General features: G+C 38.2%; 1 protein-coding gene across 1 annotated transcript; it reads left to right on the forward strand.

Moving 5' to 3' along the window:
- The first annotated feature begins 2750 nt into the window (after window positions 1-2750).
- Window positions 2751-18841, forward strand: ASIC5 (acid sensing ion channel subunit family member 5). Its single transcript, XM_009565721.2, has 10 exons — window positions 2751-2854; window positions 6339-6645; window positions 8579-8810; window positions 9900-10019; window positions 11361-11510; window positions 12024-12171; window positions 13643-13699; window positions 15574-15742; window positions 17938-18029; window positions 18642-18841. Exons 1-10 carry the CDS (start codon window positions 2815-2817, stop codon window positions 18839-18841), a joined length of 1515 nt encoding a protein of 504 aa, XP_009564016.2. The 5' UTR covers window positions 2751-2814.
- The last annotated feature ends 7507 nt before the right edge of the window (window positions 18842-26348 follow it).

A 26348-nucleotide genomic window follows, 5' to 3' on the forward strand; every position in this document is an offset into this window, starting at 1 on the left:
ATTAGCAAATGTTTTACTTGCTCTGTCTTAAAAGGAGGTGCTACTATTAAAGGAGATGATTCTGTTAAAAAAAGAGAACTAAGCAAAACATTGTAAGAAACATTAATGTTGATAAAGCACTTACAGAGCCTCATGTAATGAAACAGAAGCTGTAAAAACTTCCACATTTTTAGGGAAAAAAAAAAATCTTCAATGAAATCTAAATATGTAAGAATTCATGGAATTATAGATTCATAGAATCACCAGGTTGGAAAAGACCTCTTGGATTATCGAGTCCAATCATTCCTATCTGCCAATAAACCATGTCCCTGAGCACCTCATCTATCAATCTTTTAAACACCTCCAGGAATGGTGACTCAACCCCCTCCCTGGGCAGCCTCTGCCAGTGCCCAATGACCCTTTCTGTGAAAAATTTTTTCCTGATGTCCAGTCTGAACCTCCCCCGGCGGAGCTTCAGGCTATTCCCTCTCGTCCTGTCCCCTGTCTCTTGGGAGAAGAGGCCAGCTCTCTCCTCTCCTCTCCACAACTTCCTTTCAGGTTCTTGTAGAGACCAATAAGGTCTCCCCTCAGCCTCCTCTTCTCCAGGCTAAACAACCCCAGCTTTCTCAGCCACTCCTCGTAAGACTTGTTCTCCAGCCCCCTCAGCAGCTTCGTTGCTCTTCTCTGGACACACTCCAGAGCCTCAACATCCTTCTTGTGCTGAGGAGCCCAATACTGAACACAGTACTCGAGGTGCGGTCTGACCAGTGCCGAGTACAGAGGGAGAATCACCTCCCTGGACCTGCTGGTGACCCCATTTCTGATACAAGCCAAGATGCCATTGGCCTTCTTGGCCACCTGGGCACACTGCTGGCTCATGTTCAGTCAGCTGTCAACTAACACCCTCAGGTCCTTCTCCTCAGGGCAGCTTTCAATTCCTACAAGACCTTTTGCTGCAAGTAGGCTATAAAGAAATAACTTCAGTAGAAACACGCTGTCTTAGCAAATAGCTACACAGTTTTGCTAGCTGCAGCATTTCTTTTTTTAATTTAGCACCAGAAGAGCACCTAACAGCACTGAGGACTGACTTCAAATAACATTTTGTGTATGAAATTTACAACGTGTATAAATACAAAAAATCATGACCACTTCTGTCATCAGTTGATTTTCTTACCTTTACTGCATTGAGTATTAGAGAATATGCTGTTTAGAAAACCAGACACACACTGCAAGGAGTGAGTGGGCAAACCAAGCTCCCTGTGACCAGTTTACAACCTGAAACCTATTTGTGCAAGCCATTTGGGAAAGATGAACAAATACAAGATGGTTGGTCTTCACCCCAAAGTGTTTGCTTAAGAATTAATGTAAAGCAACCATAAAAGAAAGAAAATTTTTTTAATTATTTCTTTTGTAAAACACAACCATTGAACATGAGCCGTGTTTGTCTAAAGTATTAAAGAAGCATAATGACTGTTTGTAAGATATCGATTCACAGACTTTATATTTTTACTAAAAAACACTAAGATAAATCATATTTGCAGTGTAGAGAGAACCTTACAATTTGCTTTAAGAAATTGAGCAACTCGAGCAAGAGGTGTTATCTGGGTTCTGTGAATTAGAGGGGTTTGCATTAGCAGGACTCAACGGACCTGCAAATAACTGCTCGGCTGCTCATCAAATGTGATTGCATTACAGACAGGTGTTGAAAAACAGTTAAGCACTTCAATGGTTGAGTGAACACTAGTGCAGTGCAAAGCTTGTCCTGGCAGAGCACCTTACCAGTGAGGCAAAAGTGACAAACAGCAGGGATTTCCAAGAAGCTGAGTACAGATACCTTCTTCTTGTCATGCAGGAATTACTAAATGGGGTTCAGTGATTTATCTTGCAGCTCACAGCTTGAACAATGTGGCTTGAAAACAGTCAGCAAACAACTAGACAGTGAGGTACTGAGAGGCCAAGCTAATGAACACTGTGGACAATCAACTGGACCATAAGAGAGTGAATAGAAGAAGCAGCAGCCATTCCCATCCCCTGCAGACCAGAGAGGGAATGTGAAGGGATTTTTTTTCAATTATTATTTGCTAAAGCATTAATCAAGCACATGGCAAGTCTGAATTTTCTAGTATTTTTATTGCCTCTTATTAGATGTTCAGTTCTTTCCTTGAAACAAATTTCAAACAAGATCATACCACTTCTAACACAAAAGCAGTCTCTGTCCTTTCTCATAAGGAATGGCTAGAATGATTGACACTGCATGAGTTTTCATCCTCACCCACGGAGAGAGTTCTCAGGAATAGCATCTCATTTCACTAAATCCCACATGAACATGAAATCTGGAGCTGGTTATAAAGACAGCTTTCAAAGTGTGGATTAACTGCATACTGCTGCTTGTGGGAACCTGGTGGCAGGCATTTGTTGCCCTCCAGACTGGGAAGTGTTCCATATCTACTCAAGAGAATCTATTCAGTTCTGAATAGTACAGTATTTTAGTGAAGAAAATTGTTTTTTCTAAAATAAAAGGAAAAAAATATGTAATAAATTTGCAAGGTGATGTTAAACACAAGACAAGCCTACACTTGTACTACTGTTAGTATAATATGTACTTAAATGTATACAAATATGTACATGTGATCCTGTCATTAAAATAATCTTCTCTTTTATATTGCAGACCATAAAGGCAAAACATAGCAACCCTGGCAGGTAAATTGCCCAGTGTTATGTGTCATCGAGTATCACCCCTCGTTTAGTTTTCTATAAAAGCCATTACCTGGCAATGATCACAGTGATAAGGCAGCTTGTTACCAGTTCTCTCCTTACAGAAATAAGCACAGCCTCATGGACCAGCTTGGGACATTCATTCAATTGGATGTTAAAGGTATGTGACTAGACATATTAGTGTGCTTTACAAAGAGTTTTGTTGCATTCTGGTAGGTTTTTTTCAGGAATGACAACCAAAATGAGAATATTTGTCTCCCTTTTATTGTAACTTTGTCCAAAACCAGCAGTAGCATACATTTTCAAAATATGAAGGAAGATATGAAAAATCTTGTAGAAAAAAATTGTACACTCACTTAAGAAGTGAGGAAAAGTCTCTAGCAATTGGTCCATTATGCACATAGAATAAAGTCAACAGTTTTAACTGGGTAATGACTTCTCTTAATGGTTTTTTGATTAACGCAAAGAGGAAACCACAAATCTATCTGTACTAATTTACCCTTGCACAGGGGACACATACGACCTCCCTGAAATAACTCCTTCCAGGTAAGAGCTCTGGCTGAAGCTGAGCTATCTCTTAAAAAGCCGTTTATTTTTATTATGTTCATTAATGAACATCCAATCACAATTAAGCATTTGGAATACAAAATTAAAAATGTTGTACCTTATTTCTGCTATGCAAGAGCTTAGCTTCCAGTTTTTCCCATGGGGTCCTGTTACATCCTCTTTCCCACTCACAGAGTAGATCAAAAAGCCTATTATTACTATCAGTTTCCTATACAGGTGGTTATAGGTTGTAAACAATTACCTGCTGACTTAAGTAAAAAAAAAAAAAAAACCACACAGAGCTTTAAATTCAATTTACAGCGTTAACATTAAAGATACCAGGAATTTCTAAGGGTTTTTTATAAACTCATAGTAGTATGTCCCTGGCCGCGTATAGCTGGTTTTATATACATAGAAGTAACTTCTACATTAACAACATGAACTGGAAAATCAGGTTTATCTGACTAACCATTATGGTTTCTTGGGCTTCTTCAGTAATTAGTGTTTCCTCAGGAAAAGCACCTGCAGCCCACCCTGAATGTATGAGCTGACTTACTAGCTTAGATGCATGTTCCATGTTTGGCTCCAAACCTGGTTTGCTCCTGGACCTGAATTTCTCTCATTTAGTTACTTCCTTGCTACTTGTTACTTAGCCATCTTTTGGTCTTTAGATCTTCTGTAAGTATTGGTTTTATTCACAACATTAACAAAAATATTTTTTTATTGTATCGTCTACTTTAATTGTACTTTGTATTGCTGCTAAAAGATCATAGTGCTCTGCAGATCTTACAGTCTCATTTTCTAGGGTCTAAGGTCTTGGAAGACCTTACTGTCTATCTAGCAGCAGCTTGGATACTCTAACTCACAGCTGTTTCACCTATGTTGGTTTCATAATCCCAGCCCAGATACGCACAGCCTACAGTTTACAGAGCATAGACAGGGTGAAGGCTTTAATCCTTTATAGTGTTACACCTACTGACGTTATTTTGGTGTATTATTTCACTATTCATTAATTCACACAGAGAATAACCATTCTTTTATTAATAATATATCATTACAATGTACCTATTCCTCATAGACAAAACCCCAAAATAGATGACTAGTCCTGTTTGAGACATTTCATGCTATTTTCCCATCCCCCATATGTGAAAAATTTCACATCAGAAATTTACCACTTGACCCTATGTGGAGTGCTTAATGTTTGCTTGTTTGTTTTTTTTAATTAGAGCACTTTATAACGGAATACGAAAGTAGCCTGAGGATTCTTAAACACTCTTATCTAGTAGTGCCAATTCCTCTGGTGAAACACAGCAGTGAAAGCAGCAGTGTATAAGATAAACTTATGTATTAACAGCAAAACTTTCATGATCAGACAAAATATCATGTATACTTACCGTAGTAGCTATGCAAAAGAGCTGAAATACAGTTTAGTTGTATATTTGCATAGATTCCAAGCTAACTAGTGGGTTTTGATGGCAATGGACTTTTAGGTAGGGATATACTACCATTCTCTTACCTAGAACAGTGTGTACAGGAGGAATAAACTCACACAGTGCATTTCTTGGAAAAAAGCATCTTACCTAGTGGGGGTCTCTTGATGGAGTCTATGGGCAGCAGATGCGGACATGCTAGGAATGTACTTTGCTGTTATTCAAGGAGCATGTAAAGTGCTGGTCTCACGGCGCACACACTGGTGAGAGACAAACCTACAGCAAAACCAGAAATCCACTCCCTTCCAGTGCAAGGTACAGAAGCACACATGACTGAATGGCTTTGCAACAGGATCTCATAGTCGCTAGAGCTAGGAGAGACAATTTTGAACAGTTTTTTTCCAGCAGAAAAAAAAGGTGTCGCAGTACCACTATTTAACAAAGTTCTCACAAAAGTCTTTAAAAAGCAACATAAGGAAAATTCTTTCCTTTCAGAAACATTTTGAAATCCAGCACCATCTGAGATTTCATTAGCATAATCCAGAGACTGTGCAGAGCCCCGAGTGTTGATGTGGTCATGACAGCTTTGGCATATGACTCTTATATCCCTTTGCTCCTTTGCCTGACTGCAATAGCCTCAAGTAGATTAGTCTTATAAAGGGTATATTTTTCTTCCCACAACACATTCCGCACTATTAAGTCTATTTTTTTGGTTAAAAAAAAACAGAACTAGAGGAACATTTAATAGCTGTTAAACACTGACCTAAATAATTTATTTTCAGATCCAAACTATTACTTTCTCACAAACTTTCTTTGATATACTGTTCTCATGGACTTTCTTAGTGGCAGAATAAAGCAGCTAGTAACAATCTGAAAATGAAGCACTTCACAAAAATACTGGTGCATTTATGACTAGATACAGGAAAGCCCTTATTAAGTTTCCCTCATGTGATGTTTTGAGAGAGAACATTCTGTTCAAACCCATACTCAAATGATCATTCAGCAAATAGAATAAGAAAATTACTACATTTTCAGATACTGATTATATTCATGAATGTTATAGCTCTTACATTTAGATTTTAAAATGTTTTAATTTGTTTTGTGTTATTGACATCAGTTTGAAGAAACCATGGGGTAAATGCATACTAAAATCATTCCTGTTTCAAAGTTATGGAATCAGACTTGTACAAAAAAAAAAGAAAGAAGAGTAGATTTCATTTTGAACCTGTAGCCTTTTGAGTTTTATCCAGAAATTTTTAATGACAAAAGAGTGAAATTCCCTAATTCCCTTTCATGTTCCATATCATTCCCTTGAATAGGATGTTACTAAAAAAAATACACTTTTTACAGGGGGTTTGCATCAACCTGTGGTTTTAGATCACTGGGGCATGTTATAACCCAATCTTTTCCACAGAATCAGAACCACTTTTTTATATTAAAGTGCTTTAAAATTTGTGTTTTTAAAATATTGCAAGATATGGTCTGTTCTCAGGCAGCAGTAGACAATTCATTCGTCCTCAGAAGCACGTTCACTACTTAACAAGACAATTTACAATTAAAGAGAAATTTTACAACTGCTTTCCATTATCAAAATTCCATAGTTTCCTTTCTTAAGTGCCATTTAAATGCTAATTTTAAAAAATTGTTTTCGTTTTGTTCAATATTAAGGAATATTGGAAAAGATACGATTGTATTTAGTGAAGAAACTGCCGTCATGTTTGGAAGACAGAAGGAAATATCACCAGGAATTTGCCTCATCCACTTCGTTTCATGGAGTGCATAATATTGTCCAAAATCGGAGCAAGACTCGCAAAGTGCTGTGGCTGTTGGTAGTGGTGGGCTGTCTTGCTACTGTTATTTGGCAAATCTGCAGTCGCTTCATCTACTACTTCAGCTGGCCAACCACAACTACAGTGGTCATGCAGTATGTGGAAAACGTCAGATTCCCTGCTGTGACTTTTTGCAGCTTGAACAGGTAATAAGTTATGTCTGTTGTTCGCTTTTGAGAGGCAACGCCTCTTTATCTGAATAATATGAAACAGTTAAAAAACTTGCTTGAACAGATCACATAAAACAAGGAAAACATGGCTCTGAGGGGCACATCTTTCAGACCCTTGCGTAAGACTTAAATGAAGAAGAGAATACAAGAAGCAAGGAAGGGAGGGTGTTATGTTGGGGGTTTTTTTTATCTTCCTTCTCTCTCAGATGGACACTACAGATTTTTAAGGTTCAAAACATAGGTCATATTAGAAAAACCTCCCTGGTGGTGTTCTTCTATGTATGAGTGTTTCTTCTACAGTGTAACTAACAGACAGTCATCGGTCACATTTAATTTAAAAATAAATTTAAAAAAAGCAAATGGAAAGGTTTGATTAGAAACCTCATAGAAATGTAGAAATCTTGCGCAAAGCAGACACTTTTTTTCCAGAGGAGCTCAGCCTTTGCAGTTTCAGCTGATGTCACCTGGATTTGCAGGAGGGAAACAGCTGGTTTGTTTGGAATTCATGTATCTAAGCAGGAAATTCACTACAGTTTTTTATATCTGAAGATAATGACTAAGATCCAGATGCAGCCACTTTGAAAATAATGAAACTATGGTCTGATTTTTAGAGCAAATAGGTAACTTAGGAACACATTTAGAAATACAGAAAGTTTACCCACATTTTTGCCTCAAGAATTTTAAGTTTTATCATCTTCTACTTTAGGCAGGCAGAATTAGCCAGATGTGCAAGTCTCAAATAGCCAGAGCCATTCTGCCTCGCTATGCCTATGCCCATTGCCCTGCATAAAGCCATCTGGGGTTATACTGCACAACATGCACTACAGACAGAAGTTCCCCTTGATTACAGTGCACTGCGCACTACAAAAGCGTCTCACTTCTTGTAACTATAGCAGCAGCACGTTGTGAGTAAATAGGCAGCTACTGAGCATGGCAGTTGTCCGCCAAAGCAACAGTTTGCTGCCACATCCATCTGTTGTTCACGCTGCATTTATTCTTCCCTCCTGTTCTTAGGAAAATTTGTTGTTGTTGGCAGGACAAGGAGGCATAGTTCTGCCTTTGCCTTTAGGGCTTCTTTTAACCAAAATTTGGTTGTGAAGAGTTGTTCCTATTAATCTCCTCCAAGTCTGAGTATTAAGATCTACTATACAAGTGTATGGATATGCTTTCTTAAAATAGAATTACGTTAAAAAAGCAATTCTAAGGAACATGATATTGCAATTTCATTAGGCTTTACTGTATTTTCAAATTTATAACCGTTCTGTAAACCCCTACTGTACTTCAGTGAAGGACATCAGGAAAGCACATCCAGCATCGGTGTTCCTGAGATTTTCAAGTGGATTCTAGGAGTAAGGATCACTCTTGGTTTATACCGCTGCGTTGCCAGCCAGAGAGCTCATGAGAAGGTAGACAGCCTCTGTGCTGGGATGTAGGGCCTTAGTGGAGCAGGTGTGTGAGATTCCTGCAAATGCATTTAGAAATCAATTTTCTAAATTATGAAGGACAGCTTTTTTTGAAAGGAGCAGCTCCTCCCAGCTAGTCTCCCACATATAACTTAAATTGTTGAGCTTTTCCTCAGATCTACAAACCTCGCTGATGGCTGATCTTCTTGGGTTTTGTTTTTTCATAAACAACTCCACAAAACAGAAACGTTTCTAATACAACCAACCAGAATAGTCCTGGGAAAGAGTTCATTTTCTGCTTTCAGGTATGGAAAATATGTTCCTAGAAATGGAAACCATATTGTTTATTCACGTTGTAGAGATCAAAGTGCAACACGTTAGGCAAAAATCACTTACAGTTTGCAAGCAGACAATAAATCATATCACAGATTTGGCAAGAGCAGCCTTGAGACCAGTCCTATAACTCTGCAAAACTCCAAGCAATTCTTTCTCCTTCCCACTGACAGGTTTCAATCTCATGCAGTAAGCAACCTCAGAATAATTTTTTTAATTTGGAACATTATGTCTGGAGTTCTTCAAAAATTAGTTGTGGAAGATAAATATTCTCAAGAGCTGAATGATTTCCTTCTTGGGAACCAGAACTTCAGCATCAAAGAGTTTACAAGGAAAAATGGGTTTTATCTGAACAGCAGCACATTGCTAGAATGTGATTTTTTTGGAAAGCCATGTTACCCACAGGTAAATACATTTATTTTACTAAAAATCTAGCATGGAGGGGAAGGGGATGTCTTCTTACCACTTGAAATGAGACATGTAGCTTTGCCAGCTACTCCTCTGGTTTTCTGTTTACAGTCAGTCAATGGAGAAAAAAAGTCCTGCTCTACATCACCCTGAGGGGCTCAGTTCTCCCACTGACTGCAAAGACAGCCTGCTGGACTCCCTGATCTGTAAAATGGGATTTCAGTCTAAATCGCTCTCTGCCCAGTGTCACTTCTGCGTGGATAGCAACCTTTGAAAGCTGTCATACCTCCAGGCTGTATCCAACATCCTTTTCCATAAATGGCCTATAATGAAGGTCATTTTGAACAGATTTTTTTGCATGATAATTGCAAAAAAACCCCTCAAGTTTTGTTTTTGAGGTCAGTAAAATAGACAGCCAGAGTAACTATGTGCCACATCCACAGGGACTCTAAATAATGAAGTGAAAATATCCCATCTTTTGGCATTCTGGACAGCAGCCAAAGAATACGATCATCCCATTTTTATGTCAATTCCTCCATAGAGCAATTCCCACTTTAAAAAGAAAATGTGAACAGAAAAGTCAGGCCTCTATTTTTTCAGATTAATCTAACCTTTAGATATGCTGTAGCTTCTAAAATTAGGCATTGGAGATTTCTCTTAACTGAAAGACAGCAATGACAGTAACTAAAACTTAAGCTATTACCATCCGTAATATTAAATGATGAGGTGGCTTGGGTTGAAAAAAGCAAATATCTTATAAGGAATTTACAAGCAGATATTTTATAAGTTACAAAACATGTAGTTTTGAAACAACAACAGGACCTCTTTAAATGATCCTAAGCAGCTCATAGATATTAACAAACAATGTGAAATTTCTCCTTTAAACTTCACTTTCTATAGAAAGGGATGAAAACCTTTTGAATATTTCCACCAATTACCACTTTTCTGATTGTAATATTCAGCACTGCCTTGGGGGGGTGGGGGAAATGCCAACCCTAGTAACCCTTCTCTAACATTGTAATTCACTAATGAAATTCCAAGTGATCTTTCTTCTATTTTACTTTTTCTTGTTTTCCTCTATTGAAGGATTTTGAACATGTTTTCACTGAATATGGAAACTGCTTTACTTTTAATAACAATGATCTTCCAGCAAGAAGAGTGAGTTTGTCTGGAAGAGGCTTACGTTTGCTTTTTGATGTCCAACAGGTACAGCTATCCTCATGATATATTATAAATAGCAAACTATATAATAACTTCTGGTTGGGCAGAGGTGTTTCGGTTTGTTTTTTTGTCTGGATGGGTTTACACAGATCTTCAGAATTTCATGAACAAAATTCTGTATCAAGACTATTTGAGTGAAAGGGTATTTTAAGGGAAAGATATAACAGATTTTAAAATCCAGAATTATCAACTGTCCCCACACAAGCAGTTCAGAAAGTTACAAGTGTGTATACACGTATATACACGGTTCACCTACAATTGAAACAGATCATCAGAGCAGTAATTTAATATCATGCAATCAGTTCAGAATAACATCTTTTCATTTTAATATAAGACCCAGTAGTGAAGGTCATATGGTTCTAAGCAGTACTTAGAACTTATTTGCAGCAGCAGCTGTAAGTGCTCAATGTCAGCTAAGATCTGGCCTTTGCACAATAGTAATCTCTGACCTTGTTTAGAATCGTCAAGAGTCAAGGAACATCACCTTGTGATATAAGTGAAGAAAACTAAAATCTAGAGTGATAAGTGACTTACAAGTTCAGTTTTGTCCTCTAGGAATTGTGAGAGAGGAATGACAGGTTCTGGAAAGAGTAATAGAAAGTTTGCTGAAATGTGATGGGTAGTTGAAAATGAAAGGAAAGAATAGGCTGAGAGAGTTGGGCTTGTTCAGCCTGGAGAAGAGAAAGCTCAGAGATCTTGTAGTGACCTTCCAGTACCTGAAGGGGCTACAGGAAAGCTGGGGAGGGACTATTTTAAAGGCTTGTGGGGATATGACAAGGGGGAACGGGTACAAACCAGAGAGGGACAGATTTAGACTAGACATTAGGAAGAATTTCTTCACCATGAGAGTGGTGAGGCACTGGCACAGGTTGCCCAGGGGAGTTGTGGCTGCCCCATCCCTGGAGGTGTTTAAGGCCAGGTTGGATGGGGCCTTGGGCAGCCTGGTCTAGTGGGAGGTGTCCCTGCCCATGGCAGGGGGGTTGGAACTGGATGATCTTTAAGGTCCCTTCCAACCCAAACTATTCTATGTTTCTATGAATATCCATACTAAGAGTAAATGTTCAACTATACCTTCTTGCTTTTGAAACTGGGAGATGACAGAAGGAATAAAAAAAAACGGAAAGTTTATAGCAACTGGAAGGAAACTCACAGAGGTAATCAACAGAGGAAATTCAAGTCAGTTTGCTTCTATACTTCTCTGTAAATTGCCAAAAATGTGACTAGAGATGCAAGACAATTAAAAAGCTAAGTGCCATTTTAAATATAGCTAAGGCTCTCAGATGGTAAGCAAAGCTAAAACTATTTAAATAATTCGTTTTTTATCAGGAACAATTCACTGATGAACCTGCTCTTGGTTATACTGATGCTGGTATAACTTTCGTTATCCATTCGCCCAAAGAGCTTCCACGCTTTGATGGTTTAGGTTTACTAACACCAGTTGGCATGCATGCACAGGTTTCAATCCGACAGCTGAAGGTAAGGACTGTGTCCATCAAGGGGAAATATTGATCTTTATTTTAAAATATTTAACACCCCAAAGTGACTCCTAAAAATAACATTTCCTCCAGACGCAAAAAAAATTGGGAGAAGGGGAGGATGTAATTGGTCTTCATAATCTGTATCTACTACAGTCTTTCCTAACATCTTACAGTCTCACTGACCTATAACAATTCTATGACACTGCAGCACTTCTCCACCAACACATTCTGCTACTATTAAGGTTGTCTCGGATTCATAGTGGAATCCAAGTGGACTGGAATACACTTATGCACCAGGTTGTCTGATCAGGTTCTGCTTTGGCTATGAGACAGAGAAGATGATTGTATAATCCCAAAAGCATGAACTGTAATTGCCTCCACTTAAATCACAATGTTACTGCTTAAGTCTTTAATAGGCTTCCTTCAGCACTTTGAAATGTGACAAAATAATATCTAAATTTAAAATGGAGACAAAAAAATTATATCCTCTGTTGTTATTATTACCCTACAGTCAATTATCCAAGAATACCCATGGGGAGAGTGCAATCCTGATATAAAGCTTCAATACCAAGAGATTTATAGTATTAATGGATGCCTGCAGGAATGCAAAGCCCGGTACATACAAGACTGGTGTGGCTGTTTGCCATTCATCCTTCCAGGTATTTCTCAGGAATGTCATCATACTGATCATCATGTCATGTATCGATCATCTTGCTAGGAGACCTTACCTGTTATTGAACAGTAAAGGTGATGGGACAGATGCCCGAGGGATATATGTAGCTAGAATTAATAAAAATTATATAAATTTGTCTCTTTTTAATTCAGAGAAAACAAGTAAGATATTTAGTCACCTCTAGACCTAGCACCTGGGTCACTGGCTATTCTTAGGATACAGAAGAAAAAAAATTGAAAATATTATGTCTCAGAGCTGTGAGACAAGTGTGCAGACCTCCTAAAAAGCTGGAATTAAATCTATAAGAAGTCATAGATTTTCACGTGTACTGCAGAACACCTACTTTGCAGGTGTTTAGCAGCCACAGCAGAATTTATTACTTGAAGACAGAAATGAAGGTACCTCAGATGAACCATGGAAAGAGTCTGGCACAAGAAGACTGCAAAAGCAAAAAGGCTGCATGAAGCCATCTAATCAGTGCAAAATGCAGATTACAGTGTATGCTGTAATACTCCTCTCAAGAATCCAAGTATCCTAATCACTCTGGAAACATAAAGCAGTAACACTGAATCTTGATCAGTCTCCTTCCTCCCACCTTTTCAGCATTAAAAGTGATGTCATACCCTCCAGAAAAAGAGCTGGAACCCAAATCTCTCTCTCACAGGCCTTTTTTTTTTTCCACAATTAGTGGACACGAAAGCCACTGTCACGCCACCACTTTCTGACTCAATGTATTTTTACATCCACAAAAAAGGTAGAACGTTTTCTAAGTAACTAAGGCAGACCCCATCAATGAATAATTTCTATCCGATTTGTTTGACAGCCTCCTGAGAAGGAAGTTGGCAGTCTCCTGGGAATTCTCATGGAAAGGGGTTTAAGAGCTTTATATCCAGGGTGAAAGGTTTATAGAGTGATAGTTATATAAAGGAGGGTAATGCCTTCTTTAACTGTGCTAAACTGCTAAGTAATAGTTTCATGAAAGGAAAAAAATTGGGGTGAAACTGACATCATCTGAAATTGGAAAATTTTGCTGTTAGCTCGGAGTGCCACCTTAACCCTTGAGTCTCGAAACAACTCTTGCATGAAGTTCAAAACTTTGGCTGAAAAAAAATGGTGTGTAATCATATATCCCAGCTACCCTACTTTATTTTTTCATTTCCAGTAGGAAAACCAGAAATTCCTGGCTTTAGCAAGCTAACACAACGATGGAGCCACAAGCTTAAAGGCAGCGCTGGCTAGTACACACAACAAAGATGCTTGCTCCAACAGCAAGCCTCCTGCCTTGGCCTTTTGTCTCTTTTCACTATGTACCCCTTTTGGTACATATAGCACTGTGCTATAATAATAAACACAAAAGGATGAGCAGGTTTTGATGCTGTTACATTTCAGTTCGCTACAAATAGAAGTAAGGTTCAGATTGTTAATTAAGTGCCTAAAGTTTGTTGTTTATTTTTAAGGAAATGGAACAGAATGTGATTTGCTGAAGTTTTACCGTTGTGTTTATCCAGCACTCTGTAAGTAATAATTTCATATTTCCTAAGCCAATTCCAAATACCAGACAATATCTGTCAATTAGAAAAAAATACTGAAATTAGTACAGAAATTGACTACATCCCAGTTCATTTAATATTCTGAAAACATAGACCAGAATGAGCATTAAATAGCTGCCAATTTAAAAAATTTAAGAATTCATCCTAGTAATCAGAAATGGTTTCAAATGGAAGGACGTTCAATTGATCTGTTTTCAGTTATCAAGTCTCTGGCTTGCATTTTTGCATCTTCGTGTTATCATCCTTCTAGTTCAAATATTGTATTCTTGTTTGTGACAGAAAAGTGAACAGCACAGTAATAACAATTTTGCTAACTGATAGAAAATCATAGAATGGTTTGGCTTGGAAGGGACCTTAAAGAGCGTCTAATTCCACTCCTCTGCCATATCCAGAGACGCCTTCCACTAGATCAGGTTGCTCAAGGCCTCATCCAACCTGGCCTCAAGTACCTCCAGAGATGAGGCATCCACTAATTCTCTGGGCAACCTGTGCTAGTACCTCACAACCTCACAGTAAAATACTTCTTCCTAATATCTAATCTAAATCTCCCCTCTACCATTACCCCTTGTCCTATCCCTGCACTCCCCTCCTCGTCTTTCCTGTAGGCTCCTTTTAAGTACTGGAAGGCTGCTCTAAGGTCTCCCTGGAGCCTTCTCTCCTCTAAAACTCCAACGGATCCGTGTCCTTCCTGTGCTGAGGTCTCTATAACTGAATGCAGTACTCCAGGTGTGGTCTCACCAGAGCAAAGTAAAGCAGCAGAATCACCTCCTTTGATCTGGTGGTTACACTTCTCTTGATGTAGCCCAAGATACAGTTGGCATTTTGGGCTGTGAGGGCACATTGCTGTCTCATGATGAGCTTCTCATCCACCAGAACCCTGAAGTCCTTCTCTTCCGGGCAACTCCCAATCCATTCTCTGCTCAGCCTGTTGCTGTGCTTGGGATTGCCCCAACCCAGGTGCAGGACTTTGCACTTGACCTTGTTGACCTTCATGAGACTGTCATGGTGGAAATATGTACATTATTTTACTTAATGGATATTCTGTGGCAAGTTGTAAAGAAACCACTTAACAATAAAGAGAAATTATGGCTTACGCTTCGGGATGCATTTAGGCCTTACTCTTTTTCTTCTACATTATTTTTTTTCCAGCTTTCCTAGATTTCTATAATGATTTCTTTCTATTAAAGCCTCATCAGAAGCCAGTTTTATGAACAGACAGACCTCCAGAATTTTGTGACTTTTCTTTGGTATTTGAAGAAACAAAGGTGTGCCTAAGCCCTCGTAGCTGCATTAAGCCAAATAATCAAGTGGCAGGCAGGGGGTTAAGGTAAAGTGAACTTTGCTTACTGAGATTTTTATGTAGTTATCTGATGATAGTAAACTACAGTTGGCACTGCTCCGGAAGCTGTTTCTGTGCATTAAAAAGAGTTAGGCAGACATCAAGGCATCAGGACCATGAATTATATACCTAAGTATGTAATCAGAAAGCTAGCACAGAACATAGAAAGTCTTCCGTTGTCCTATTGTATAACTGGATGAGAAACAGTAAGCACAAAGTCCTCACGAAGGAAGAAAGATTTATAGGCACTGATTTTCTTTGGAAAAAGCGAACAAAAATCTCAACCCCTATTACTGTGCAGCATTTTCTCAAATGCCAGTTACAAATACTCATTTGTTCCTTCAAAACTGGTAGGTATCCATTTTTTTTTAAGGATAAGTAACCCCTGTCTTTGTCAAAGTCAGTTAAAGACAACTTCGTAAGTTTTTTTAAAAAAAAAAGACTTAAAACTGTGTGCTTTTTACAAATGTTATACAAATTCTTTCTCCTGAAATTTCAGATGATATAGAGACAAAAGGATTATGTACAGGAGGAACCCACAATTCCACTTGCCCTGCTGCTTGTGAAGAAACAGATTATCCTACCACTATCACCTATTCAAGTTTTGGAGGACAAAAAGCTATAAAATACTTTTCTGACAAACTGAAGAAAAGCCCAAAATACATCAGGTAATCTTGCTTGCATGTCTAATTACAGAAATGATCAATTACTTCTAAGTTTGCTAACCAAGTGTATGATGTAAATGCGACTTTTTAAAAAGATACTTTCATGATATTAATAATGTTGCCTATGAGATAAAGTAATCTCTTAGACAAAATTGTTTAAGATTTATATACATACTTATATACAAACTATTCTTAGATATGACTAGGTATACTGTCTTGACGGTATGAACTATGCATTTTATCCAGGAAATGGTGTTACATTATACATAGAGCTGTGCCAGTCAGTAGTAGTGCTGACACAAGCAGCATACTTTTAAATTCATTTGTAGAAATGACAGCATATATGATTATACGTTAATGGAGCATACATGATTTACTGTTACAATATGGGAAATTCACGTCAGATTTCCTTGCAAACACAATCATTATATATCCAAAAAGAGAATGATTTCCAGGTTTATTGCTAGAAAAATACAATCTTGTTCTGGCTTTCTTGTCACAGAGGATTTAATACAGTTTTATACACTGAATTGCTTCTTGCTCGCTGACATAGATGTCAGCAGTAGAAATAAGTATTAACAAGTGCTGCATGAATTCATAGTATAAACAACATCAAAATATATTTATAAAGAATTGTAGAATACTTGGCTACTGAAATATCTATGAGTATTTCATTGTTTCAGTGACTTCAGTCTTCTCACTTTTGAAGCTCTCAGTTTGCAAATGCTTGCATATGTTTATACATAAAAAGGAACTAAAGGCATAATGCAATACTTTGGGTGTGCAGCGAGCACAGACATTTTCAACTAAACCAGGTTGCTCAGAGCCCTGTCCAAGCTGACTTTGAATGCTTCTGGGGATGGAGTATCTACCTTCTCTCTGGGCAACCTGTTCCATTGTTTCACCACTCTCACTGTAAAAAATGTCTTCCTTGCATCTAGCCTGAATCTATCCTCTTTTAGTCTAAAACTATTACCCCTTGTCCTATCACTAGAGGCCTCTCTTTCCCCAATGAAGATTATGAAAATCAACCTGTTGTTATATGCAAAAGATATAAATGCTTTGAGGACATTTATCATTGTTGATTATTTTATTGTCTGCAATCATGCGCAACCCAGTAATTATTCAATTAAGCAAGTGAAAATACAGAACATTCCCATGTTACCAAGTCTTAACCAATAGGAATCCTGCCCATGTACTAATGAGTACATATTCTGAACCATAAAACAGAGATCCATTGATTTCTGAAGACGCAAGAAGGGAAAAGTTAAATATTTATTGGATAGCTCTGTCAACAAGTGGCAGGAAGACTTATTAATAAAAGCCACAAGAATAAGATTATTTTATTACTCAGTGCTACCTAAGCTTTGGAACTAACACCTAAAGAGACAGAAGCAGTTATTTGGTAAAGCAAATGTCATTTTCAGTGAATATTGTTAGTGAGCTCACTGTCAAACCCAAAAATCTGTAGCTGTTCAAATTTCTTAAAAATAACCACGACTTTTATTCTTAAAGGTCACAACATTATGCGGGTAATGAGGTTTTGGTTTTGTTTTATTCCACAACCATCATGATTGTACTCTATTTAAGAGTTATGCAGAATCTTACTATAGACATGATATCACAAAGGTGAGCTTTTTACTCACACTGAATCATTCCACAGGTCTTGCTCCAACTGAGATTTACCTACTCTTCCTCTTTTGCAGCAGGCAAGAATATAATTAGGTAAGCGAGGCTATTATTAGCAGAGGATAGTGCTAAGCATCCAAGTAGAGGACAAAGTCTCGTCTGCATAAACATGCTTATTGAAAAAAAGCACAATTAAATATAAAGTTGCACGTAATCAAGAGCGGTAGACTATACTTCCAAGCACTGTATCTGCTGTAAGTCAGGATGCTTGACACTTCTACTCAAGCTTCTCTCTGTAACTCTTAAAAAGTAGGAGTCTACCTCACAGTACAGATCTAGAGTTACTTTTCCAATATAGCCTGAAGATCTACTCCTCTGAAAAACTCCTGCTCCAACTGTTGTTATGAGGACACTTTTTCCTTCAGTCATCTAACTCATTTTTGTAACACTCGTCTAATTGTTCTTTAAAAGACACCATTACTTTCCCTGAATTCAGTCCATGCTGATAAATGTTGGTTAAAATGAGGAGCACTCCTGTCTCAAGTTATACTGTATGTATTTCTCATTAGGCAGAACCTTGTGCGCATTGACATTAAATATCATGATCTCAGCTACAAAATAACACAGCAGCAGAAGGCCTTGACTATATCAGAGTTGCTTGGTAAGTGAATGTTTCATATTTCTTTATTGCTGATTAATCATTAATGTGGAAAAAAAAAAAACCCACACAAACAAACTTGGCTTTTTATTCTCTCTCCTCCCGAGTCATAGTCTATGTGGGCTTCTAAAGAAAAACAAATGCCTTTTAAATTATGATGTTATTACTCATGTCTGCCTCATGGTCATTTCTGATACCATGTCCTGTCATTCCATTAAAGAACATGGACAGCAGCTAAGAATTAAGTCTGCCACTAGTTTAGAGCTATATCACACACAAGACTGTAAGAACAGTTAAGTTTATGGGATTTGGAGTGGAAATGGAGAACATAGAGAGGAGAAGCCAGAGAACTATTAAAGGGACATAGAAGTAGGAAATAGTTTAAGCATCTCTTTCACAATAGGATGTGCTGCATTTTACGAACTTTACTTAGAATTGTAAGAAGCACATTAGTCTTCTCCAGTAAACATTCTTAAGAATATTAATTCTGTTTTCTTAAAGTGATGGACTATGTACATTGTATTTATTTAACACTTGAATCTGACAGGATTTTGTTTGTTTGCTAGACTAAACCAAATGCTCGGGATGATGTATGTTTATTTCCTTCTATTACAGCTGATGTAGGTGGCCAGCTTGGATTGTTTTGTGGTGCCAGTATGATTACAATCATAGAACTCTTTGAGTATATTTTAACTAACTTCTTTTGGATGTGCATCTTTCTTCTATTGAAAGCTCCTGAAATGCCTCAGTGGAACAATCCATCCGATAACCAGCCAACACACAAGGAAAACAGCAAAGGAATACAAGAATGTTAGTGGCTTGTAGAAGCACAAAATTAATTGTTTCTGCAACTTTCTTTCCTTCTTAAGATACCAAAGGAGGCAGTCATATTTTGCATTGCTCCCTTCCCTGCACTCCTTCCTGCTTCTTTTATTGCCTAGAATTACTTAACAGTCATAAATAATGTTACAGAGTGAACGTTGGAAAAGTCTCACTTTCTTTCTCATGTGAAAAAAAATGTATTCTTTACCTAAAATTTTATTTTAAATAAATTTTTTAAATAGCACAGCAAGGGATACAGACATATGATGCAACTTTTCTGACCTAGGTTTTCTTCTGTATTTTGAGTAAGAAATAATATATATGCCAAATTGACATGCACATCAAATTAACACACACAAGTTTCTTAACCACCAAAAAGGCAGAGAATTAATATGCTGAAAAAGCAGATTCCTTATTAATGATGAAGTCTTTGTTAGTAGGTTACCACTGTCACATGTTCCAGCTTCACCTATCAGAATGAGGAATGTGCCTAACAACAATAACTTCTGCAGCAAATTATCTACCTGAAACACATTAAAAAGAAAATAGCTCATGAGTCTGCCGACTACTAGAGAAAACCGTAGGGCATCTGAGGGGATGGTAGGTGGGCAAACATAGGCCAAGTTCAGTGTTTAATGTCATGAAAGATGATAAACACTAAAGGCTTCACCTAAGTCTTCAAAAAAAAATCAGTAAGAATTTTGTGGAGTTGGTGCTGAATCAGACTTTCCAAAAATTTATTCCTTTAAAAGTGTTCAGAAAACTTCTCTGCTTTCCTATGTCTGTGGGGGGTTATGGAACAGTAGTAATTTAGAGCCTTGTTTTTAAAGACTTTGTTGTTTAAAATAAGCTTCAGAAGTTTATTTGTAATAATGTAGTGTAAACAGCTACTGTCCCCACACACATGCATTAAAGCTCACAGAACAAATGTGCACTGGAGGGGGGTGTTGTGTTCTTTTTAAGTACAACATCTTAGTAAACAGCATAATAATTTTAAAATGTCAGAGTTAACAGGACAGGATCATTTCACTTTATACAATGGAATTATACACTGTATCATTAATACATTTCTTTCTCTAGAACGGGCCTCTGAATGCAGTTCTGAACAAATCCGTGCCTGCCTAAGTCTCCTACCAGAGTCTGTCAATCAGAGCTTTTGATGTATTTGGGGATGCTAAAAAGAATGCCTGGATGGAAACCCTTTAGGAAAGGTAGACACAAAAGAGTCTTGTAAAAGATGCACCCATGACTGTTTTTAAGACTATATGACAAAGGACTGTCCTGATTTCAAGCACTGGCTTCTATTCAGCTAACTATACGTAACAGTCTAGAGTTCAGACTAGCAATGAATAAACTTTGCTAATTAAAACATTTTTATGTTACAAGGCTCACAAAGGCTACAACGCTACACCTTCTGAACCACTGCTCCTTGGTCAGTTCCTGGGCTCCTCCGACTGTCCAGGAGCGTGCCTCTGTGCTCTTAAATAACATCAATGCTGTGCCAGAAACTCCAGGTGAGCAATCAGCCATGCCATGCTCTGCAATTCATAACATTCTTCCATACCATCTGCTCAAATTCAGTGACTCAGAATAGATTAGTTTCTACAAAGAAAGTAGTAAGTGTACTTACTAAGCAGCCAAGTTCTCAGGGTTAGATATAAAGTAATGAAAATGCTACCATTTGACCATCATCGGCAACAGCTTCCCTTCAACATAAGACCGAGTAGAAGCAATCTAGGAAATACAGGAAACGTTTTTGCTTCCTAGAAAGAGATGGCCTAATTTTACTTCTCAGTAACTGCAGGCTGGATTGACGTTAATGTAAACGTAAAGATTTTTGCTTCATCTTTTTTTATTGGTCATTTCTGCTGGGACTTCCCCCTCTCCTCTATTGCCAAGAACATGCATACTTGTAACAGTGGCTGTACAAAAAACTCTTATCTAACCCCACTGTCTGAGGTGTATATTGGCCAATGCAGAGAAAGAACAGAAACAGAGCAGTCATATTGTAATATTTTGCTAAAGATTTTAGATTACACCAGAAGAAATCACATTTTGGAAGCAGGAATTGGGTATTAATCTGGCTTAAGCAGGGGTAAGATTAAACATAGTGATCTAGCATACCTGGTATTTCAGGGATCAAAGTGTTTTGTAGCTGCCAATCACAAGGATTTTTTTTTCTACTAAGGGCTAAATAAAATTAGTATTGTACAGACTAAATAAAAGAAAACTGGTATTGTTGCTGCTGGGCCAAAAGATCAAGTGAAATGAAGGAAAAACATGCTAAAGAATGTTTAAAAAATGGCTAAAAAAGGTCAATTCTCAAAAAGGGAAAGTACTTGCATCTTTGCTTAACAGGACTAGAATGACTTTTGCCCACTCTGCTGACTTTAGACAAGGACAGGCGAAATCACTGCTTGGTTATAGATTCTTCTAAACCACACAGCAGAAGGAGCTCTGAAGAAAGCACAAAGACTGGTGTTTTGCCCAGCATCAAGTGACAGACTCCAATGGGTTTTTTCAGCAATGGCTTCTGATGAGATTATATAAAACAATTGACTCCTCAGCACAGCTAAATATAGCAAGTGTGCTGTGCAGCAGAGCAGAAGTAAGTGTGCTTTTGTGGATTGATGTACGACTACTGTCCTATTAAGGCAACAGAATTGTAAAAAGTTCTAAGAAAATATTTGGCCTTACTAGCTAGGTAAAGATGACATCTCTATAAGGGCAGCAAAGCAAGGTATTTTGACAGTTCAACCAGTTCGTCTCCCAATTTAGCACTGCTTTGCTGCTTATTTGTTAGCTATTCCTTCTCACAAGTGCACATCCATGCTCCAAGCACAGATACGAGCAAGCTTTTCCCATGCTAATTGTTTGATTCTAAAATGTTAATCCGAACAATGAAATCAGTGACATGATTGAAAAAAAAGCCTTGGGCTTCTTCCAAATCCCCGCCTGATGTGCACAAAGAAATGCAACACAGAATTTTGTAGCTAGAAACACGAGCCTAAAAATGACACACTCCAACTAATCCAAAGTAGTAAATGTTGCACAACAAATAAAATAAAAATGGGATACATTTTTAAATGCATTCTAAAGAAGTCAGTAAACTTTATTTAACACTGTAGTGAATATCATGCTGTCACATACAACATTTTCTGAAGAAGGCAGGCAGGCATTTGGGTTATGCAGATACAGCCTGTGTCTGGACTTTATGTCCATAGGGTATTGTTGCATTATTTTATTCATTGTATTAATTTTCACACCCTTGGGTAGTGGATAAGAGTATCAAAGTAGCACCTGACACAAAGAAGACAGATTTATTATCTGTCAGATAGAGAACCTGCCATGATAGATTGGAATGGGTGAAAGTTGGAGATTGTTGAAGACTTGCATCACAACTTCTGACAGTTTCTTTAGCTCATTTCTTTTCTTCCTCCAAGATATTTCACAAGACTACTTTGCAGTCTTTTGCCACTGTACATGGCAGACAACTCTAAAGAAGTGCCAGAAAGTAAGAATTTACTCAAGGAGAGACTGCAATTTTGGCTTAGAAAACAAGCCTGGCATTTGCTTATTTGGCAAAGCAAAATGAACACAGAACAGCCTGTGCAGGAGAAGGATACGGATCAGACTTCTATGCAGCAGATTAATTTATTGCAACATCTCACCAGTAGATGCCCCACTTACCTTACACTTCTGTTCACAAGCCTTCTCATGTGTGGAGTTGATTTTACAGCATTTATTATGGAATTACTCAGTACAACTTAAGTCAGATTATTTTCCTCTGATCAATGATATATGAGCTGGGTAAATACTTCAAAGAAGCTACTGGCAAAACTGACAGTACTTAGCCTGAACTAGGTGACAGATTCTTTGCTGCACAACATTTAGAACTCTTTCTGAGGTAAACAAACAAACAATATATTGCTATCCCCATTCTGCATCAAAATAAGCTGATCAAAGTGTCTCTTAAGGAGCTTATACAAGACAGATGATCTACTAAGAAAGTGTTGGTTAAGGTAAAACAAGGATCTCCTTAATTCTTACCAATTCTTGAGGCTGAAACTATACACACAAGAAGGAACCATCATTTGAACTTCAGGAAGGCAGCCTTCCTCACTCCGGTGGCACCCCATGGCAGGGGTTCTTATGGCTCCTTTCCAGTTTAGTGCTCCTCTGGGGTCGCTTTAGTGTTTTGGAAATCCAAGGATCATCACACAAATCTAAAAAAAATCCCAGACCAAAATAGACCATAATGGTTTACTCATACTGTCTATCAAAGTAAACTGCTTTAGAAGTTTTTATAAATGACCTGGATGCAGGATTTGAAGGTTTACTACGTTTGCAGATGACATGAAACTGGGGGGAGCTGTTGGCATGCTTGGGGACAGAGAGGCCCTGCAGAGGGATCTGGGCAGGTTAGAGAGCTGGGCAATCAACAAATGCATGAGGTTTAAAAAGGACGAGTGCCAGATTTTGCACCTGGGAGACAGCAACTCTGGATGTGCATGCAGACTAAGGAGCTACTGTGCTATAGGGGGCACAAAACCTGTTCATTAAAAGCCAAAATTTGCTTCTGATGTTGTTCAACTCAACCTCCATACTTCCCACAAGACTGACTCAATTCTTAGAGCAGTTTCCATAACTAATACTCCCAGTAATTTTAGCTAAGAATTTTAATATAACCTCTTTTCCTAGGGTAACCAACAGGTCTTTACGTGTGGTGGTTGCCACAGAAAACATTTAGAAATCCTACTACAACTCCTGGCTAATAGGACTAGCCCTGCTGCCCTGAAATACTTTCCTGTTTCCTTCCATCTGGCCTGCTACATTTGTAATCCTGAATGAATCCTTAACGTTTCTAGCCACTGTCCGTAGAACTAATATTATTTGTCATAGACTTGATCCAGAGTTCAGTGGAAATTTTCCAACCTAAAAATGCCAAAAAACTTCAGCCTGTGCCCACGTAAACTTAGAGTTCACTTACAGATTGTGCAGTCTGAAGTGTTACATCATATCTTGATCTTTTCCTGCAGTCCAAATAAATGGAAACTTTGGATTGGTTGTTTTGTTTCAAACTTCTGAGCAATGCACGAATACAAATGGCAAACAACGCCACACATGAAACAAACCAGATATGAGAAAAAAAGTGACTATTTAACTACAGAAACATCACAAAATGTCTGTTTTAAGACTAATTGTAAGAAACTGTTCACTGTTAAAACATGAAAAATGAAAATCCAGCAAACAGTAACAAGCAGCAAACAAACAAAAAAACCCATAAATCTGTCACTAAGAGACCTACATAATTCCAATAAACAACAAAACCCTAAGGGAAACAAAGAAACAAAGTCACGGAAAAAGAAGAAGCACTATGGCACCATATTTTAGCAACTTCATTTATCCTGAAAAGTTGCTAGTTGCTTTATTTTCCAGTATCCCAGTTCAGATGAGGACTCCGTTGTGTGGAGTACTTCACCAGTTGTGGACCTTGTTTCAAAGGTCTTTCAGCCTTAGAAAACCATAACTTATCTGTCTTGTCCTCCAACGCAAAGCACAGAATTCAAAGAGCCGAAGTATTTTGGGGTGCCACTTTAAATAGTCAGATAGGACAGTGGGCTAGGTCAGAAATGGCTGTTACCTGTTCCCTCATTCCTACTGCTCACAAAGAAAGCTCAGATGTCTTAGCATAAAACAAAAGTCCTAAATGGTGAACAGACAACAGCACTGCCACACACATGGACATGACCCTCCCCAAACCTCCTCCCATGCGAAGGAAGACACATTATACAACTGGTGTGTGACGAGGAGAGGGCCAGCACGGGGTTCCAATGGTGTTGAACAGCCCAGCTTCCTGCCACTTAATCATTTAGACCACATCTTTGAGTATGCTCCAGCAAATACTCACCCACATAACTTTTACTGGAGACACTAGCAAATACTGGATTGTGAAGTTTATATCTAAATCCAGAGACAACCTATTAATTTATTTTTTTTTTGCCAATACATGACTAAATTCTCTCTAGTTGGCATTACCAGTTTCTGCATATCCCATGAGTTGTTTTCAGTATAAGAAGAAAATTTTGCCAGAAAATTGTATCTGGAAATCAAGAACGCCATAAGCATATTAATAAATGTATTCAGTCCCAAATATATGTCCAGTAGACGAAATAAGGTCTTTGTGTATGAGAAAGGAGTAGTTTTTCTTGTGACACTTCCAATTAGAGATATGGTTAATTGCTCTGAGGAAAATCAGTAGGACTAAGGATACAAACAGCTCCTGCAATAAGGAAAAAAAACAGGCATTTGCCTTCTTTTTTAACCTCTGTGTCTTTCATGAAATACATCTCTTCTAAACACCTTCTAAACACAGAGACTGCTCTTGAGTTCGCACTCAGCAATGGCGTTAGGCTCAATTAATGAACCCTTCATGGAGCTTTCATCACATCCTCACAGTTTAAAGTCAACAAATATATTTGAGAATTCAACTGCATAATTCCGTCACTGTTCCCTTAATAGAGCAAAGAATATAAACAAACCCACAAACTGATCAGTCATTTACATAATTTCAAGACCAGCCCTAGGGTACACTGTAAGTAACTGTTGTGTGTTTTCCTTATCAATATGGATTTCATTAACAACAAAATCCTATGCAACAATGGTTAAATCCAGCTAGATTCTGGAGTTTTACAACAAGGATAAGTTTTGACAACTTTTTTTTCAGTCTCCCTGGCAGGATTTACAAATACTAGGGTACCCAAAGGCTCTCTGCATTCAAATAATCATCTGAAAGAGGCTGAGGTTAGTTTTTGAGATTGTTTAGCAATCAGTCATCAGGATAGAATGGATGTCCTGCTTAGAAAGCTACAAAAAGAAGAGATTTATATCATGTATTCAGACTGCATGCATTTGGCTATGTACTACTAACAATAGATTAATGATATAAAGCAGACATAGGACTTGTTAATTAAAATGACTGCATAGTTCACATATATCTACAGATTAATATTTGCCCCAAGAAGAATGAAGGGCAGCAGAACAGACAACAGATGCCAGGCAGCTCCCAGGTTCATAAAACAAAATGACTTTTCCTTTGGCCATACTTACAGATTTCGTTCCAACTTCTGCCCCTCTTTTTCTTGTTGAAAGTGAAAAAGCAGCAACATTGCTTTTTACTGCTCCCTTGAGTGCTGATGAGAAGAAAGCCCTCAGCAACAACCAGAGCCTCCAGCACCTTGCAGCCAGTTTCCCTCAGCAAGGACCAGAGCCTCGAACACCTTGCACACCAGTGTCCCTCACCGAGGCCCCCTGCATCTAGAACCACTCTTCCTCTGCTGCAAGGCGAGGCAGGTGCATCCCATAGACAGCTGCTCATGCAAAGCACTTGCATGATGAGAGGAGCCCAAATGAGGCCTGATGCTCAGAAAGAACCAAGTCTCCTTTGTCTTGCAGCCTCTTGATTATCTGTTCCACCTGCCCCAGTAGGATGGAAACAGG

Source organism: Cuculus canorus, chromosome 4 (genome assembly GCF_017976375.1).
Source record: "Cuculus canorus isolate bCucCan1 chromosome 4, bCucCan1.pri, whole genome shotgun sequence".
In the NCBI taxonomy this organism is placed as follows: Eukaryota; Metazoa; Chordata; class Aves; order Cuculiformes; family Cuculidae; genus Cuculus; species Cuculus canorus.

Coding starts and splice junctions, on each gene's coding strand:
- ASIC5 (XM_009565721.2), top strand. CDS start 2,815: ATGGACCAGCTTGGGACATTCATTCAATTGGATGTTAAAG. Junction 2,855..6,338: donor CATTCAATTGGATGTTAAAG/GTATGTGACTAG, acceptor TTCAATATTAAG/GAATATTGGAAAAGATACGA. Junction 10,020..11,360: donor TGCTTTTTGATGTCCAACAG/GTACAGCTATCC, acceptor GTTTTTTATCAG/GAACAATTCACTGATGAACC.